This window comes from Chenopodium album, chromosome 18 (assembly GCF_948465745.1).
Source record: "Chenopodium album chromosome 18, dcCheAlbu1.1, whole genome shotgun sequence".
NCBI classification, from domain to species: Eukaryota; Viridiplantae; Streptophyta; class Magnoliopsida; order Caryophyllales; family Amaranthaceae; genus Chenopodium; species Chenopodium album.
The window spans coordinates 40,439,500-40,459,495 of NC_137851.1; the positions used below are offsets into that span (position 1 = coordinate 40,439,500).

General features: G+C 34.6%; 2 protein-coding genes and 1 pseudogene across 3 annotated transcripts; all 3 read left to right on the forward strand.

Annotated features, from left to right (window-relative positions):
• Nucleotides 1-1,843: 1,843 nt before the first annotated feature.
• On the forward strand, nt 1,844-5,758 carry LOC145590872 (protein CYTOSOLIC ABA RECEPTOR KINASE 3-like). 2 transcript variants are annotated; one of them, XM_081647263.1, is made up of 7 exons: nt 1,844-2,268; nt 2,505-2,628; nt 3,452-3,576; nt 3,699-3,793; nt 3,877-4,299; nt 4,397-4,523; nt 5,200-5,758. In XM_081647263.1, the coding sequence occupies exons 5-7, from the start codon at nt 4,258-4,260 to the stop codon at nt 5,352-5,354; spliced, it is 324 nt and encodes a 107-aa protein (XP_081503389.1). In that variant the 5' UTR covers nt 1,844-2,268; nt 2,505-2,628; nt 3,452-3,576; nt 3,699-3,793; nt 3,877-4,257; the 3' UTR covers nt 5,355-5,758. The 2 variants fall into 2 exon arrangements, with proteins under 2 accessions (XP_081503389.1, XP_081503390.1); XM_081647264.1 differs by having other exon boundaries at nt 2,508-2,628.
• On the forward strand, nt 5,728-6,349 carry LOC145592141 (BAG family molecular chaperone regulator 1-like; annotated as a pseudogene).
• A 1,660-nt stretch (nt 6,350-8,009) lies between these two features.
• LOC145590873 (WEB family protein At1g75720-like) lies at nt 8,010-11,254 on the forward strand. Its single transcript, XM_081647265.1, has 2 exons — nt 8,010-8,340; nt 10,479-11,254. The coding sequence occupies exons 1-2, from the start codon at nt 8,194-8,196 to the stop codon at nt 10,983-10,985; spliced, it is 654 nt and encodes a 217-aa protein (XP_081503391.1). The 5' UTR covers nt 8,010-8,193; the 3' UTR covers nt 10,986-11,254.
• Nucleotides 11,255-19,996: the final 8,742 nt, after the last annotated feature.

Below are 19,996 nucleotides of genomic sequence, written 5' to 3' on the forward strand. Positions count from 1 at the left end.
ATTGCTATGAAACTCGGATTAGTACCTGATTTGAGCTCGAATTTGCAGATTGAGTGAGAAGAGCGTCGTGAAATTCAGCAAATCTCCAAATTTAAAAAGTAGTCGCGGAACGTAACCCTAAATTGAAAAAAAAACAATTAACGAAAAACTAGTGAAATTGAAATTCGTGATTCGGAAAACAGAGGAAAACAAACATTATACCTCAAAAGCTACTTCATTACATTAGAGAAAGCTCGAAAGCAGCATTAATGGAGTAGATAAAGCTTGAAAGGCTCTTTAATGTAAGATTCAGACCACTCGTTGCAATGGAGGAGAGAAAAAATGCTTGAGGAGAGAGAAAGACGAGATACTACATACATATATATATATAGGGTTGTGATCCAATGAGAAGGATCTTATAATGAGAAGAATAGATTGATACTGCACCTATGCGAAATGCATCTTTAGTACTAATATTATGCAATTTTCATCTATCTTCCCCACTGTTTTTCCTGTTTTACACGATTAATTCTCTCTCCTCCATTAATCAAAGATGATAAAGAACTAGTGGCCGTGAACGACTTGTGAGCAACGAATTCAATGTAAGGTATCTCTAGACTTCAATACTCACAAGCGTTATATATCAAATTACATTTCCAAATCGTAGCATCAAATATTTTATGCATACTATTCGCAATGTATAAGGATGTCTTACCCTAGAAATGATCCATCTTATAACTTAACAACGATGGATTGTAAAAGTCATCAATCAATCGCCTAAAGTATAAATTTTAAATAGGCATACTTAGGTCATTTGGAGAAGATTCAACAATATGCACATTTAATTACAAAAATATGCAGCTTTAGCACTGATAATTTGCACACTTGACTCAATAACTATGCACATTCAATACGTTATGCATAAATATTCGACCTGCAACTTCTAAGTTTCTGCAAAAATGAAACTCACTACACATTATGCATAAATAATATGCACATTGAAAATCAGTAAAAAAAAAAAATAAAAAAAAAATAAAATTGCACATCCAGTTCAAAAAATATGCACAAACAGTACAAACACTATGCACATAAAATCCTTCTCATTCTTCTTATTTTAAGGAATTATATATATATATATATATATATATATATATATATATATATATATATATATATATATATATATATATATATATATATATATATAAGTACTTGTATGCATATAAAACAGGTGAAAAGTTTTGGAAGTGGAAGATTTTAATTAAGTTGTCACAATTGTGCATCCCCTAATTCCAATTCGCCACCACCTGAAAAGTCCAAATTTTGGATAATAATGATGGTGTGAATGTAGATGCATATATATATCTCACTATATTGTATGATTCATGCATTCAATACTAGAGATCATGTTAGGAAATTATTCTATGGAATTTTAATTATATTTCACTAAACACATATCTTACAACTGCACTATTTGCGCTACTCCGGTGGTTATATAACGATTTAGTGGAATATATAATTGATTTACCCTTCTAAAATAAATAAAACTTTAATGTTTATTTTCTGTCCCTTAACAAAAAATTCTAGCTTCGTCATTGCCTACTTCGCTTGTGCGTTGGAAAGGTTTTGTCATTTATCCCTAAATACAGACACAAGACATAATAAGGTACATATCAATATGACAACTAGAAGGCAATTATCCGTACTCCGTAGAAACCAAATTCAACATCAAAATCATACTAATTACATAATCACGTAACCTCATTTGGAACCCTATCCAACTTTACTTACTTACTTTAAACTTAATCCTCAACCCTTAAAATGTTTCACTTATTCCCCTTATGAACAGTAACAGTACCCACATGTGTGGGGGACATGTTTTTTTTTTTCATGAAAATCGCATGTCTTCTTTTCTAACCTTCTGCCCTTCTATTTCTTTCTTTTGATGATTCATGCAACCTTGCTTTTTACCTTGAAATTAGCCACTTTGTTTTTTTTATTTCTCTTTTGATCGATGATGTTGACAAATAAGACTTGCGTTGCGAACAAATGAATCTTCACCTTCTAAATTCTAATAAAGCAACATAACATCATTTCCAACCCCAATGGTGTGATCCAAAAATTCAAGAACAGAGCCACATCTGAGGAACCAAGATTGATCGGTTGTGGCTTGCCATTCCTGGAAAATGTCGTAGCGGTGGAAGGAGAGAGAAAGTTCAGATCAGTCACGAATTTTCGCCGAATCTTTCACGCGGAAGTCCGATGATCGCCGAAGAATCAATGTTTCAGGTGACTTTAAATTTAGGTTTTGGGATTTTACAAATTTGGGTCAAATTCGAATCTAGGAATTCAACTGAAATATTTTGCACATGCTCCCATTATTACGCCTCCGTCGCCTTACCCCATCTTCCCCATGCTGCCCTCCTCTCGATAATTGCCTCTCTGATGTGTTAGTTTTTTGCACATTTTCTTGACTTTTAGGGTTTTGATTTGCTTTTTGATGAAATATTTTGTTGAACTCTCAGCAGGGAAGACGATTTTCATATAATGATTGCCAAAAGATGTGAAAATGAGAAAATTGATGCTTAGGGGGTCGGTTCTGGTTCTCTTGTCTATCTTTCTATTGTCCTTGAGTTTCTCGCTGCTGAGGTACCATTTCCTCACTCTTTCAATTTTTCGTTGAATTTTCTGGATTTTAATTGAGTGCATATTTAGATTTCTGGTGATTTTTCTAGATTTGTATTTTGAGTATCTAAAGCTTTGAATATTTTGATGTGAATTTGAAGTCAAATTTCTGGTTCTATGTATGATTTTTGATTTTTAGGTTTTTTTTTTTAATGAAATTTGTGTTTTCCTTAGGGTTTTGCTGTCAATCTATCAATGGATCTTGTTTTTAATTTGTGTTTGTGTGTAATTTTGTTTATTTTGAGTGAATTTATGTATTTTGTGTGTTTGTTTTGATGGATTTGAGTTTTGTTTATTCTGAATTCCTGTTTTTTTTTTATTTTTTTTGCTTTTAGTTGGAATTTTACACGATTTTTGCAGAATTTGAGACTCTATAGATCTTTCATTTTTCTTTTTTTGGGTTTAAAGTTATAATCAATTATCATACTATACATGGATTACTATTAGATCCACCATTACTTTTTTTGACAACTTAACCTCTCCTCTTTTTCTTCATCTTCTTCTCACCCTCTTTTACTTTTTTATATTCTTCACCAACCAACTTAATATGTTAGTTGAATTCTTACTTTGGAATCTTATATTGTTTTCTCTGCCCATTTACAGAATGATAAGAGGTTCACTCACTTGCATTGTTTGGATTTCTTGCTTTTGTGAATAAAGGCATTAAGGCCTATATTATAACTTTGTGCAAAATTTGAAATCATAAAATTTCTTCAAATGCATTATCATATAATACATCTCTTATACTTTTTCTTTATGAATGTTCAATCTCTTGGGCTTTGTGCAGGTGTGGTTGCAAATCCAATTGCTGCAAAGAATGTTCACTCATCAGTTTGGTGCCTCCGAAGATCTTGGCAAAAAGAAGATTTTTCATGCCCTTTTTGCTCTCAATTTAGAAGCTTTCTTCCGGAGGTATTTTGTCTTTGTTAAAGATATGAATTATATACATAAATTACTTTCGTTATTGTATCAATGAGATGTGCGATAGCAATGGAATTGTATGTATAAGTGTTACATGCAACATTTGAACGCAGAGCTTTATAATCTTCGGTTATTCACAAACTAAAATGAATGATGAAGAGCTACGGAACATGATCAGTAAAACCTTAACCTGTAGAGTAGACCAGAGGTATGTCGAACGTTAACCTTCTGTTTTGCTTAGGTTTTTTATGAATAACTTTGTATTATTAATAAACTCTAACGTCTTTTCAGGGAAAATTTTGGTGAAAAAATGGATCATTTTTTGCAAAGATGCTTTTACTATTCAGGCCAGTATGATTATGAGGACGACTTCTCAAAATTGGACTACAAGCTTAAGGAAAAAGAGGTAAAACACCTGCTAATTTAGTGATTTTCTCTAGCTGAACTCGAATGTAAATTTTTACAGGGAGAGATGGAAATTATCAATTAGTTGATAATGCACCTGGCAAGCCACCAGTGAGAGTTAAGCCTATAGTTGTCCCTAAAATTTCAGTGGAAGAACTAAGAGAAGTTACAGAGAATTATGGTTCTAATGCTTTAATAGGGGAAGGCTCATATGGCAGAGTGTACTATGGGGTGCTTAAAAATGGGCATGCAGTAGCGATAAAAAATATGGATACCAGCAAACAACCAGATGACGAATTTTTAGCTCAGGTTTAGAACATCTTGAATTATATTAAAAGTTTGTTCTACTGTAGTGCTATTTTTACCATTACAATGTTGTGGTGCTTATTAACCTTTTTATTTGCAGGTTTCTATGGTTTCAAGGCTAAAACATGAAAATTTTGTTGAATTGCTTGGTTACTGTGTTGATGATAACCTACATATTCTCGCATATGAGTTTGCATCAAATGGATCTCTTCACGAGATCCTTCACGGTAAGCTGTATTTTGAGTAGTTTGGTGCCTAGACCTACAATATTTTTTATTTACCATTGCCCCTTTTCTCTTATCACTAATGCCTTTTTGTCCAGATTGTTTGCTTTTTTCTTCATGTAAGAAACTTCTGGCCTTATCTAAGCATTGTACTTTTTACCTATTGTTTCTTATGAATTGTGATTAAGAAGCGTCTTTTCTTCTTTTCCTTACGTTGAAATCTCCTTGTAGTTATACCATGACCCCTGTACTTATCGTACATGTCCAATGTGATCTTTGAGCATCATTTAGGATATCAGGATGATACATGAATCTTAATATATGTCAATATGTGAAGCCATACATGAGTTTTTGTGGTTTCTTAGTCAGCATGTGTGCTACTGTAGTTATCAACTAATTTTAAATGATCTTATAAAAGGGAAAAGGGGAATAGAAAGAAAATATTGCTTTGACCCTTGAACTAATTGGTTCTTTAAATGGTAAAATGAATTTCAGGAACCTGCTGTTGTGTTTGGATTACTATGAGCTAATTCTTTATTCACGCAATGCAAGCTTGAACTTTTAGAATGTTTGTACAATAATATTAAGAAGTTTTTTTTTTTTTGAGGTAATTTAGGGTTGGGTGTGATGAATTTATATAATTGGATGAATTTATTAATTTATGAAAAAAAAAATGCAGGGGAATGGAAGAAAATGCTGACTGCGCTTATAGGGTTGCATCATCAAGATATGAAATTGTATTACAAAGATAAGGAAAGAGATTCGAAGGATTTTTTGGATATTGTTGGAGTGAAAGGTAAATCGAATATGGGTATTGGTGGAGGATCCACTTAATTAGCTTTGGAAAAAAGGTACCTTGAAATGAGGAAGAATGCCAAGATAGAAAAAGCAGCCAAGTCTATTTCAGAGATCAGTTTGCAAGTAGACAAACTTGGTGGTTAGGTAATTAAAGGTACCTTGAAATGAGGAAGAATGCCAAGATGTAAAAAGCAACCAAGTCTATGCCTGAGATCAGTTTGCAAGTAGACAGACTTGGTGGTTAGGTAATTATATTAATTGTTGTTTTAATTTTATTTACTAGAATTTCAATTAAAGTTGAGAGGTTAGAAAGTACGATTGTTGGACAAATAACTGAATTTTGGGAGTAGTTATGTTTGGATTTTGAAGTGTTATGGAGAATGTTTGTCTGACCTCTAAATTAAGTTAATTGGTGAATTGTGATTTAATTTGTCATTGTAATTGGCATGTGTCAACTCTTGAATCATTGATCTTGAAAGGGGGAAGAGTAGTAGAGAAGGATGTTGTAAATGTCATTAAATTATTAATGGATGAATTGATCAAATTCGATGGAATTATCATCGACGGTGATGTGAATTTACAAGGAAAGATGCAGGAAAACTCTTCTGATACAAAGAAGTATGTTGAGACTTTGGATGTGCTAAAGGCAAAAAACTTGACACCGGTAGCAAATGGAGTTCATAGGACAAATGAAATTTTAAATGGGCATTCTAGGAACACAGTCAATGGTAGTGGTAATAATCAAGAGAAAACATCAAATTTGAGAGAACCACCTCTTCCTCACAAAGACAAAGACATTCTATAGGCCATTAACCATTACAGCCTCGGGCACAGCAAGAGCAACCATCAAGGCAATCTACTTCTGGGAATGGGATTGTGGTAACCACACAATGGGAGACTATGGAGTCTGCACCCCGACTTATTCCTGTATCCCTTACGTCGTTGGGATCAGGCACTCCAAATCTCATCAACCCCAAGTTCCCTTGGGATTTTTTTAATTTTAATAGTTAGTTCCTTCGGGATTATGTGTGTGGATATGTTTTTTTTTTTTTTTTTTTTTTTTTTTTTTTTTTCACATTCCGATATATGTGTCCAGTTGGAAGTACTTTTCATTTCTATATTAAGGTATTATTTCTATTTTATGTTCCTAATGAAGTGATGATATGCCACTATAATTATGTATCTTAAAGATTTTAATAGAGTAACCAACCTTGTGAAGCTAGCCATATCAATTGAGAGGAGGTTGACTAATTGATAAGAGAGGAGTTTAACTATTATCAATTTAAGATATATTTGCATGCATAAATTTTTGAGATGCAAATATCTTTATAGTCATTTTTCATATATTGATGTGAGAAATTTTAAAACTACTTAGCCATATATATTATGTAATGGAATGAATTTATATTGGCTCTCCTCGTAAATTTATATTGTTCAATACCAGACTCTTTAGACTGAATCTGATTGATAATAATGAGTGAATCACGTGAATGAGTTCTTTAAGGTACGAACTGATGCCTCAAAATATTTTTATAAGTTCATTTCGTTTTTTATGCTTTGTACTGCCTTTGTATCCCTATTTTTTTTTTTTACCCCATTGCAAACTATTGCATCAAACTTTATAACTATTGGTTCTAAATTCTCATTAATGTATAAAAGATAATATAGTCAAGTGAGGTCTTAATGGATTTGCCTTATTGTATATTTTATTTATATTAAGTTTTTATAATTTTTACGCATACAGATTTTGAGTTATATACATCATAAGATACGTATTAGAGATCGTGGAAAGTCAAATGAGAAATAAATAAATAAATAGGGACATAGGGTGTAAAATGCATTGCTTCCATGTAGATGTCCTGTATGTCTTGGTGTTGTGAAATTCTGCGGTGTCCCGGAGTAAAATGTAGTGCAAGTAAAATGTATTGCTTTCAATTTCATGTAGATGTCCGGTAGAATTCTAATGTTGTTATTATTTGGATCGCATGCGATAATTCTATTGTTTTCCACGAAAAATGTCAGTATTGCCCCTAACTTTTTAGATGAAAGTACATTCAAACCCCTTGATAAACAATGATCGTTTCTCACTGTTACAAACATGAATTTGCTCCTAAATATTGTTTACAATAAATAGTCAAAAGCCAACTTAGTTAATAACCTTTTCCATCAAAAAAAAAAAAAAGAAAAAAAAAAGAACTTAGTTTATAACATAATAAATAAATTATACATTTAACTCTTTCAAAAAATATGTCCAGTCACTAATTTTTAATACAATTCAATTTATCAACTTGTAAGTTCACTAATTAATATACATTTGTTCATAATTACCTAAATAAAAACTACAAATTAGCCAAAAGAAATTACAATTCCGATCTCACACACTAGCAACATCAAATTGCCTTGTGGTTGCGCGCATAACACCGCCCTAGTTAACTTACAAAGTTACAATTGTATAGGAATAGTTGTATGTAGGTAAAAGGTCGCGGTCTACTTGTGGTGTTGCCGAATCATAGTGGGTCCCACAAACTAATATATAAAAAAATGAGTTAGTAACCAATGCTATTCCCTACATACCCAACCAGTTTACTCACTACTTACACCTTCCTAAAATATATTACTAACAGAATTCTAGTGAAGTGGACGCCAAGAAAAGAAGCTTTTCATTATATTTCTAACTTCAATTCTCCTTATTCCCTTACACTTCTCTTTTCTTTCATTATCAAATTCCCTTAACAAAATATACATTTCTTTTAAGTTGTTACATACTTCTATAAAAAGGAAAATACACCATCTTAATTTTTTGTTGTTTGTATTAGAGAGCACTACTACCATTTATCTCTTTCTTTGTGATAATTGGTTTGGTGCCGTGCTACGAATGGCGAGCGGTGGAGATGGGGTGGTGGTGCTTAATAGGAGGGCGGAGATTGATACACGAGCACCATTTAGGTCCGTCAAAGAGGCGGTTTCGTTGTTTGGTGAGAGAGTTTTGGCTGGGGAGGTTTATGCTAGCAAACTCAAAGAGGTACTTTTATTTACTTCGTATGTTTAGTAAAATCAAATTATTGGTTTAGTTTTTCTTAATGTTATTTCCTTATAATATTGCTGTCAGCAATGATTATGACGTTGATTAGTCATTATAATGAATAATGAAGCTGTCATTTTGTTCAACTTAATGGTTATGTTGATTACTAATTGATAATGACTTGTGTATAATTGTCCATTGTTTTACTATGCTTGTTAACTTTTGATGACTATTTCTTAAATGATGAAATAAATATCTGATAAACGGGCCTCGGCCACACCTGTCATAACTGTCCACTTTATACGACCAAGGAAATTCCACCTCAAAACCATATGGCAATGAGGGGAGTAGCCCCTTAGCCTTATAAGGTGGACACAACTTTCTTATATCTTTAATGTGGGATACACATTCCAATACAAACTCTCACTTATAAAGTCAATCAATGTGGAACAACACACCACTCACATGTGGGTTTTCTCATGAGCTCAACAATATATTACTGTAATAACTTTTTCAAGATATGTAATTGAGAAACTAGTTATTAGGGCCTATACTGTTTTTATAATTGGATAGTTGTATTGCATGTAGTTATTTACCTTAATCTGATAACATAGTATAACTAATTCGATGCATGCTAATAATCCTACTTATGCAAAAATCTCTAGGGAATTTATGATATTAACGAGTGCAGTATATTTTGGAACATACAATTATAGGTTGAAGGGGATGTGTGGAAGTTAAATATCAAATTTCATGACTTCGAACAACTAAATTAGTTAGCATTCATAATTAAGAAAGACACATATTAGACCTTCCATAACAAATAGAAAGGTAGCGGCTTTGTGAATTATTTTTAAAAAGTTTCACATTAAGTGAGTTCTCTTTTTTTTTTTTTTTTTTTTCCTCTGTATTTTACACAGTCTCTAGCACATTATTTTAAGCATTGTTATCATTAACTATTATGAATGAATGATGTATACTTCGTATAAAAACTTGATATCCAGAAAATATTATGAAATCAAATCATAATTTAGTTTTTTAAATATATAATTTAAGATATAGTCGAAGTTTTGTTAATGTTAACCATTGAATAATAAGTGAGTAGGATTTAGGGAACGTAGAGGGTACAACTTCTTCTAAAATAGGAATTTTCCAATTTAATAAAAAATTCTAACAAAATTAAAATAGATACGAGGGACACGAAATTTATCATATCAAAAAAGGCACTTGTAGATAAATCTAGAATAGAATTAGAATTAGAATTGTTACTTACCAAAAAAACCCAAGCTAAAATTCAGAAATTGATTACTTGAGTGGCTATGAATCCAATACATGTTTTCTAAGAAATTTCGAGTAGCTCTACGTCAAGGTTTGTCTGCAGAAAGAATAAAGTAGCTAATTGGATAACAAATGGTGGTATTTGTGTATGTTACTTAATCACAGCTTTAACAAGGAATCCTTTACTTTGCTCCTTTGGAAGAAACCTCTTACAGTCCCACATTAACCTTCTTCTACAAATCATTATATATAAATATAAACTTACATGTATAAGTACATTTTATTTAAGATATACATACAAGTACTATTCAAAAATAAATAAATAAATAAATATACATACAAATAATCTGTGTCACATTTCTTTGGTCGGTTCACATAAATAAGGCTTAGAATCTTTCATACATAGTATATTCACGAATTTACGACAGTATTCTTTTATAAATTATCTTAATTATAGTGAAAGGAAAATCTAATTAATCAATGTTCGGACTATAAAAGTCATGTGTACCAATACAAATGGTACTCAATTTTGTTACAGTGTACTCCATACTATTTAGTTTAATTAAAAAGAACATGGCGTCAAATTGTAATTTGTAAATGAGTGACTCCAAATTGACTCAGTTAACGAAGATTTTAATTAGAAGTGCCTCTAGTTTTATACAACAAAATTCAATTGATTGATTAAGTTTAGTGAAAGAGGTCATATTCTCAATGAAAGTTTAACTCAATGATGATATCAGGGAATTCACAAGGAAAAGGCAATTAGTCACTTTAGGCAGCTAAAAAAGCTAAGTCATATACTCTTGAAATTAGTATATATATTAAACATGACAATCTTGTGTCACAAAATATTTATGCAGATGGAGAAGGATACAAGAGATGAAATTGGCCAAGGAAGTTCAAAGCTAGGAAGCATCGCAGAAGAGCTTGAAGAAACGAAACAAAGCCTCGTAAAGGCGAAAGAGGAAACAATGGTGATGGCCACTTGCCTATCTTCACTGGAGGAGGAGCTCGAGAAGACAAAGAGAGAGCTTCAAGATCTGAAACTAGAGAGGGAATCGGAGAAACAGATGATGGAATATGAGATCGAAGACCTTAAATTTGTCGAGGATCCACCACAACCCGCGACAAGCCTACAACGAATAAGAGAAAGTGAAAGAGTTGAGTATCAGAGTAGGAGATTTGTGACCTTTGGAAATGCAACTTTCTCTGAAGTTGTATTACCTGATCATCACAAAAGCGGGCCGTTTTTGGAGAGACATCCTTCTCTTAAGAAGAAGAAAAGACAGCCATTGATACCTTTGATTGGAGGGTTGTTTTCGCGAAAGAAGAAGAGCTCTGAAGTGGCTTCTGCCAAAACTCCATGAAAATCTGCAAGCTTGTTATTTACTAGTAAACCAATAAGCATCCTTTTTCAGTTATTATGCTAATTTTCTGTTGATCTTTTGACTATTAAGTTCTACATATTTTTGTATTTTAATTTCCTCTTTACTTTTCTTTTTTGTGAATTTTAACATTGTACTAATAGTATTTTAAAATGCAAGAAATGCCTGAGATAGTTTAACAATGTAAGTAAGAGATTGACGGTCAATAATGTTCATCCATATTGCAGTGAAGTCTATGTTATGTACTTTTGCCTTTATAAACTAGAAAACTTACTTTTTATTCGTTACTCTTATGCTATTCTCGATATAGCTCTAGCAACATATCGATATGCATACAGCAGAACAATTTACCAGTGATGTCAATTGAAACATGACAGTAGATATACTGATATGCACCTGTAAATAAATGTTAAATATCATGACATCAAATTTCTCAAATTGAAAAATGACAGTAGATATACAGTACTGATATGCACCTGTTTAACCAGTACATTTGGGTCTTTTTTACACAAGTTCGTGGACAGAATTACCGATTACTCACTGGAAAAATATAATCTAACTATACCCTAGCTACAAAATGTACTAAAATGAAGTGGATGTTTGTGTAATGCCTCGACGAGCAAGTTCTTTGTTTCCCATCTTAATTTATACCGTGACAAGGCCTAACGAATAAAAGATAAATACATATTTCAAAGACTAAGATACTATGTTAGTATGTTGACAACAATTGAAAAGAAATTTTATGTGAACAACAATTATCAGAGACTCAGAATTATTGAGATGATTGCTACAGTTCATTGCATTTCTTCAATCGGAAAATTACAAGCTCATATGTAATCATTTTATACAGCGCGGCTATCACACCCTTGACAAACCAATTCTCATTCCTAGAATTGTACCAATCATCATGGACATCATCACAAGATGACAAGAAGATAAAAAAAAACTGACCAAAAAATCTACATAAAACAGATTAAATGGATTTTGCTTCATTGATCGCTTGCTGAAGTGTTTCTGTAAGAATTATGTAATTTAGATATACTAAGATTTACCACAAACTCTCCACCTTTGAATTAAATGAACAAAGAAAAGAGTAAATGGTCTTAAATTTTATTTTATTTTTGGCAGGAGTAAATGGTCTTAAATTGATTTTGGGTCCAAAATTATCATTTTGGGCCAGTCAATTAAGTAACCCAAAACCAATGCCAGTCCAAGAAACTCCTTTAGCCTAAAGTCTAATTCAATCCTTATGTCTAAAGCATGTCATTTTGTGCATGAGGATAAGGCCAGTCCACTCATTGTGAGGCCGGCATTATTTAGGTATAAGTAGCCAAATAAACACCAAAAGAAGATATCTACAAATGTTTCCATAATTATTACACTTGCATACATTGATTTTTCTCCTTGACCTTCAATCTTAGTACTGACTTAGGGCCTGTTCATATTTACTTAATTTCAGTTCAGTTCAGTTCAGTTCAGCTCCAATCAGTTCAGTTCAGTTCAGTTCAGTTCCAATCAGTTCAGTTCAGTTCAGTTCAGCTCTTAATTTCCCTCTCACATAAAATATTCATTTCAGCTTAATTCAGTTCAGTTCAGTTCAGTTCAGTTCAGCTCCAATCAGTTCAGTTCAGTTCAGTTCAGCTCAGTTTAGTAAATATGAACATGCCCTTATGCATAAAAGGGGTTTCCTGGGACACATCTCTAATGCCAATTAATGTGCTCTTCTGTGCAGGTGACCTTAGCCCATCTCTTACTTGATCTGAACCGGTCTCCAACCCCTAGATAAAAGTCAAAGTCTTGGCCCATACTCTCTTTCTCCTTCTCTTTTATTTTTTTTCTTCCTCTCTTTCCCTTTATTTTTTCCTGGATTGAACCTGAAGTTCTAGATACCATTTTAAATTTATAAAAGAAAAAGATTTTTCATTCATTGCGTTTTAATAAATCAGCATACAAAACCCCTTAAAATAGTACTCCGTACGCCACATAACAAACTAGTACTATCTATAAAATAGGAAACTGGTCAGTGTTGATCTCACTAACTCCTAATACTACTCACTTAAATACAACATGATGTTTACTAACAAAAGCAAACTGACCCACTAACAAATAACATGTTCGTATTCTAAGCTATAGGAACTACTTTGAATCAATCCAACAATCTCAGACCCCCAAATCTCTAAGATTTGAGTTAAAAAAAAAACATTATCAAGTCAACCAACACTTTGTTAGTTTAATATGTTTGTATAGCTTTTATCCAATGATCACTTCTGACAACAAGCTTGTAAGATCTATGTTTTTATCACTCTAGCAAAAAAGCATGAGAATTTTGTTCTCAATTTAGTGTTAGTTGAGATTCGAAAAATGTGGTTTCGGTCGTGATGGGAAAACAATCACGGTGACCTAATTGCGAAACTAATGCATAATATTGCATCGCAGTTGTCGCACACGAATTTCATGTTTAAGTTTCAATGTGTTTTATAATGATTCTTCTCATATTTGTTCGAAATCTTATATTCTTATACACTGAGTAATTTGGTAAGACTCTATTGTTTTTAGGTTCCGAGTAGAGCAGAGTAGATATCAGCAAAGCAGAGCAAGTGTAAAATCCTAGAATTTTCCTTTTTTTTAAGGAAAATTTGCGAGGAAGGTCCTTTTAAGTGGTCGACCTTGTGAGGAAGGCCCTTTTATAATAAAGGTGGTACAATTGGTCCTTATATCCTATTTGGGTTGTAGGGAGGTCCATTGACTAAAATCCAGCGTTGAATAGAATTTTTAGTACTTGGTAATTCAGTAGTGAGAAAACTGAATAGCCCTTGAGGAGTCATATCACTATCAACTCCTATCTTCACCTGAGCATTCATCACAGCCTTTTGATGCTCATGGGAGGTAGCCAAAAGCTTCCAAACATTCATTTCCACCTTAGTCTTTTGCAGTTGTTTGATCACATCGTTGCTTACAGGATCAATGGGATCAACTATCGGTTGTGCTTTCGGTGGAGGTGGAGGTGGGATAGGTTGCTGTAACCTTCCATTCCTAGTGAGAACCTTGACCTTAAGGTCCCCTCCCAAACATCCTCACTGTCTTCATAATTAACAGTGCCAAGAGGTGGACAGGCTATGTCTTTGAGATAGACGTCTTCATCATCACTATCCCAAATTCCATTCACTACTTCATAGTTTGAAACAAAAACAACTTTTGGTAGAGGTTCATCCACAGATTGGATGAGTAGTGACGTATCAAAGGAGACTTCATCTCCTATCATAGCCAAAGCATCAGAAAAAGGACCTATTTGAATATTAGGCTTCTTGGCCCCTACAGGGACAGGTTGTTGATTAGCATCAATCAGATCTTGAATTACATCCTTTAACTTCCAGCATTGCTCAGTAGTATGACCCTTACCTTGGTGAAACTTGCAATGAGCATTAGGGTCATAGCTAGCAGTTCTATTCTCAGGTTTAGCTCCGAAAACAGCCCAATAGGCATGATTAATCCTTAACTGTGCAGGCGATCAAAAGCAGTGTCATAACTCATTCCCAAAGGTGTATAAACCCTCCTTTTCCTTTGGAACTTCTGAGTGGGAGCATTGAGAGCCAACACATCATTGAGGTTAATTTTATTGGTAGCATTGTTGGGCTTGGAAGACGAAGAAGAAGGACTATCGTTCTTCTTGTTTTTCCAAGTGTTATTGTTATTATTGCTACTTGCAGTCTTTATCAACTCGTCCTCAATGTTGATCACAATATCGTACACGGCTTCGAAAGTGTTCAAAGGCAGAAACTTCAAATGTTGCTTGTACTTATGAGTTAGATTCTAAATAAAGAGGCGAACCATCTCCTTCTCCTTGGGAGGATCCACGAAGAGTGCAGGCGTTTTTCTCCACCTACTCAGATAGGCAGTGAAGCCTTCATTCTCTTTCTGTTTGAGAATGGAGAGTTCACGTTCAGAAGTCTTAGCCTGGATGTTACACTTGTAGCGACTCATGAAGCTTTCAGTAACATCGTCCCAAGTCGCAGTATGCTTGGAAGCTAAAGAATAAAACCACTATTGACATGCGTGCTCCAAGGAAAGAGGGAGCACTGTAGGGAAGAGTGCCACATCTAATCCTTTGAGAGCCATAGTTGAAGAAAAGGCCTTCAAGTGAAACATAGGGTTATCAGTAGGCTTAAACTTTGGGATGTCAGCAGTGGATAACTTCTCAGGAAGCTTGTCCTTGATAGTCAGTGAAGTGGCAGATTACTCCACATAGGTGAAGTCCTCAAAAATCTTACTCACTTACTCCTTTATTTTGTCCATTGCGGCCACAATTACATTATTTTTCTCCATGGTGGAGACCTTGGTTGTGAGGGTTTGCATCATGGAGGTGAGTGCTTCAATGGACTTGTTGATGTTCTCGATGTCTTCTCTAGTAGCCATTGGAATAAATTCGAAATGAACCGGAGTCGAGGACAGATTTCGTGGAGATGATTGTGGAGGTTTCTTTGTACGCCTCTTAGGTTTAAGAGGTTGTTAAGGTAGTGACTCGAGCCGTATTAATCTACCCTTGCTTCTCGACCAAGTGCTGCGATATTAAAAACAAACGCACCTTTAATCACTTGACTCAACCTTGACCCATCCGGAAAAAGAAAAAGGCAAGAAATTTTTCGAATTTTTTTTTTATAGAAAACAAAAGTATGTATGGGAGGATACCATCCAACTTACTCCCTAAAAAAAGAAACACAAGACCCTCCTAATGTACGGTATGAATGAAATGGTGTACGACTCAAGAAAAAGTGTGTGAACTCGACTTGACTTGTGAGTGATTAAGTGAGGTTATGGACGCGTGTTATAACTGTACCGCTAGACATGGCACTAAACCGGACATACGAACCACATAAGTACGCACAAAAACCAAAAAAAAAACTGACAGGGCACTTTTCCTGGGCACCGTGTCACGCTGCTTACTATCGTGACACAGTGCTGCATACCGTCAAACGGTAACATGGGGAATAGACATTATTGAAAAAATACCCCTCCTGGAACAGGAGGCCATGAATACATTCTTGTAGCAATTTATTATTTAACGAAATGGGTTGAAGCAGCATCATATGCGAAACTCACCGCAAAACATGTAGCACTCTTTATCGAAAGAAACATTATATGTCGATATGGATTCCCGCATGAAATGATAAGTGACAATAGAACTCACTTTCAAGAGGAATGTGAAGAATTGCTTCAAAAATGTGGTATTCAACATCATCACTCTTCCCCACATAGGCCTTAAGCAAATGGCATAGTAGAAGCAGCTAATAAGAATTTAAAAACTATTATCGAAAAAATGACAGAAAACTACAAGGATTGGCCTAACAAACTCCATTTCTCTCTTTGGGGTTATCGCACGTCAATTCGTTCATCCACAAGAAATACGCCATTTTCCTTAGTCAATGGAATGGATGTCGTACAACCTGTAGAACTGGAAATACCATCCTTACGCATCGCATTGGAAAGTAAACTCAATGAAGTTGAATGGAACAGAGCGAGATATGAGCTGAGGAGCTAATTCTACTTGATGAAAAACGACTAGAAGCTCTACATCATACTCAATGCTATCAAACTCGCATGGCTAGACACTTTAACAAGAAGGTCAAGACAAGGAACATCAAAGTAGGAGACTTGGTATTAAAAGCATAAAGGAAAAATGTTCTAAACCCAAGAGGCAAATTTAGGCCTAATTGGTCTGGACCATACATCGTCAAAACTATCCTATCAGGAGGTGCTGCAAAACTAACTGATATGGATGGTAATGAGTTCTCAAAAATGACGAATCCTGACCAACTTAAGAAGTTCTACCCATGAAAACTTGAGTAGTATACTCAAAAGATCTACGTTTGGCCTGATTCCTAAGGAAAGGACACGTAGGCAACCCTTTACGGGGCGCGGCCACTTTAATTTTACATATCTCGCACTCCTACATCAGCATACCAACGCAGAAAGAACGTCGCGCAAAACCCAAGATCAGCGCGCCACGACAAGGTTTGTCGCGCCGCGACAGAATTATCTCGTTGCGACAGGGTTGTTGCGGCGCGATAGGTTTAAAATTCCAGAGCCAATATGTTTTCGTCGATTTAGGAAAATTTTGGTGTATTTTGAGAATTTTCGACTTCCATACTCGAAAATTTTTGAAGTTTATTCAAGACGTTTTCATTGCATTAATAAAATAAATTTTATTTTCAATATAAAGAGTTAATTTAATTTGAAAAGCTGAAAAATTGCATTAATGATTAATAAAATAAAATTACATTATTGATGGAATCAAAAGAAAAGCTTAAAAATAAAATTGACTTGAAAATAAAATAAGTGTCTAATAAATTGGAAGTAAAGCAATGCTCTAATTAGTTTTCTCCTTTCTAGCCCTCTTCCAATTCTAGTCTGCTTCCTCTTCATCCTCCATTTCTTTCACCAATAGGGATCCCTTGGATGATCTACATACAACTTTTGTAGAGATAGTTTCCCCCTTGGCTATTACACCAATCTTCTTTTCAACCCATGCTTTCTTTTCCGTAGAGTCAGCCTTTCTATTTTCTTTGCCTTTTGCAACATTTGTCTTCTTAGGCATCACAAGAGTCTTGAATTCAACTCTTGCACCTAGGCGATCTTTAGGAGGAATTTTCTTATCTCCTAGGCGATCTTTAACACTAGTTTTGTACATGTTTCGGAATTTGTTCTTGTCCTTTTGAGATCTACCAAGTAGCCACTGCTTCACATCTCTAGACAAAGGAGGAGGAACTTTATGGGTAACAACTTCCCACAAAGGTCTAGCACACCAATAGTCATCAAATCTTTCTACATCTTGTGAAACAGGAAATTCATAAGGACGACGAAGATCCCCGGAAAGAATGGTTTGAGCAAGGCCATATTGTCTCCTTACTCTACAAGGATAGTAAAAAGTTAATTTTGACAAGCTTGGAAGACGGCAAAAGGGTTGAGTATTGACACTAATCATCTTCTCAAATTTCCACCAAGGAACAACCCATTTAATGGAGAAGTCGCGAGTTTCAAAGATTCTACTCCACTCCCGACGGCCAATCTTTATGGAAAAACGTTTCTTTCTTCTTACAAAACAATTTGGTGTATACTTTTCAATGTTGTCATGAGGGCTAATTAATTTAAGCCTTTCCATTAGCCAAATCTGCAAAAATTCAATGCGAATAATTATTATTACTATGCATAATCAAATATTTTTTTTTTATTTCTGTAATTAAAAGTATTGATTTTCTACCTGTAATAAAATTGGAGAACCTCGAAGAGGTGCTTTTGGGTCCTTCTTTAATTCATCCAAACTAAGCATTCTCCAACAATTAATGGCATTGGATTTCTCCCTAAGTCAACTTGCTCCATGACAGATACCAAAATTGCTTGACCCTCATGAATATTTCCACTAGTGAGGAGATATTGGCTAAACATGCAAAAGAGGAAAGCCCTCCTCTAATAAACATTAAAAGACTCAAATCGTGGTCTATCAAAATAAAAACGTGCAAATTCTTTCAAATTGATCACATTACCATGCACTATATCCTTCAAGTCCCTCTAAGGTTAAGGAAACTCTCAAAATCTTTATAATAATATTCGCTCACCTTAGGAATTACCGCAAGATTTAAAGAAGGAAAGCCAAGAATGGCACCAAATTCTTTCGATAAAGGGCAAATTTCATCGTAACCTAGTCTAAAGCAATGGGTATTTGAATCCCAATATTCTAAGGCGGTATGAATAAAGTCTATAACAAGATCTACCCCCTAAATACCATATAAACCCCCTAAGTGAAAAAAGTCAAGCTCTTTCCTCTCCTTAACAGTCAAAGACCAGCACCACTCACGAGTAAAATCACTAAAAGTCTTAACCATGACTACTTGATTGAAAATTAAAAAGTAAGTATTTTAATCTGCTCGAGTTATGCTGAAATCGGCAGATTTGTGGGCTATTTATAAACAGGGATTGACGCAAACCGAATCCTGAATAGATTCGGGAAATTAAAATTATCGCGCCACGATAACCTGCTCTTTCCTGGGATAACGCCACGCGTTATGCTGACCGCGTTTTTCCAACTTTAATTCAGATTTGTACTTTGACTTTAAGGTTTTTTATCCTTTCAAAGCCTTATCCAATTCTATTTTTGGGAACTTTCCTTCAAACACATATCCCATATTGATTATTTTAAGTTTAATTAATTAAGCTTATTTTTAATCAAACTTCATTTTATTTTTTTCATTTTTTGGGGGATAAGTCGGATACCCACCATTAGTAATAAAAATGACAGAAATTTTTGCGCAAAAAATTGGCACAATTTTTTCACACACTCACATGCACATAAAATAAAATACAAGAAATAGAATAGACATAATAAAAGTATGTATATACAACATAAGTGTCAAAAACACAAAAAGCAAAGTCCTATACATGTCAAACAATAAATAAACCACAGGTACATCTATGATCCCGGAGGACGAATACCAAAGTTATCGTAAAACCGCAAAGTCTGCAGAGTCACCTCCTGCCCAACATCAGCCTCTCTAGTCGGAGGAATCGAAAGAGTAGGGCCGGCCCATCCTGGCTCACCCCGTTGAGGCTCCTGCTACTGTGGTTGCCGCGACGACGAGCTAACCTCGTACATCCCGCCAGGCGTGAAAGGAATCGGCACCGAAGTATCTTCACCAGGGGGCTGCCTCACCTCTTTCTCAATAGAGGAACCAGAACCCTCTATGACGATAGTGCGATCCGAACCCTCTCGTCCGCCCTAACTCTCAACTGAAGTGCGACGATGTCTCGATCCAGATCCAGACCTCTCTCTCCTACTCTCAGGTCTTGTGCGAGTACACGTTGGAGGGACAGGCTGAAACAGAAAAGTAAATCAAGTCAAATACAGAGAAAAAACTAAAACAATCAAATGCAAGCAAAGAGACATACCTCTGCCACACCGCCATCACGACGACACGACACCTAGTGGCTCAACCTCATGAGCT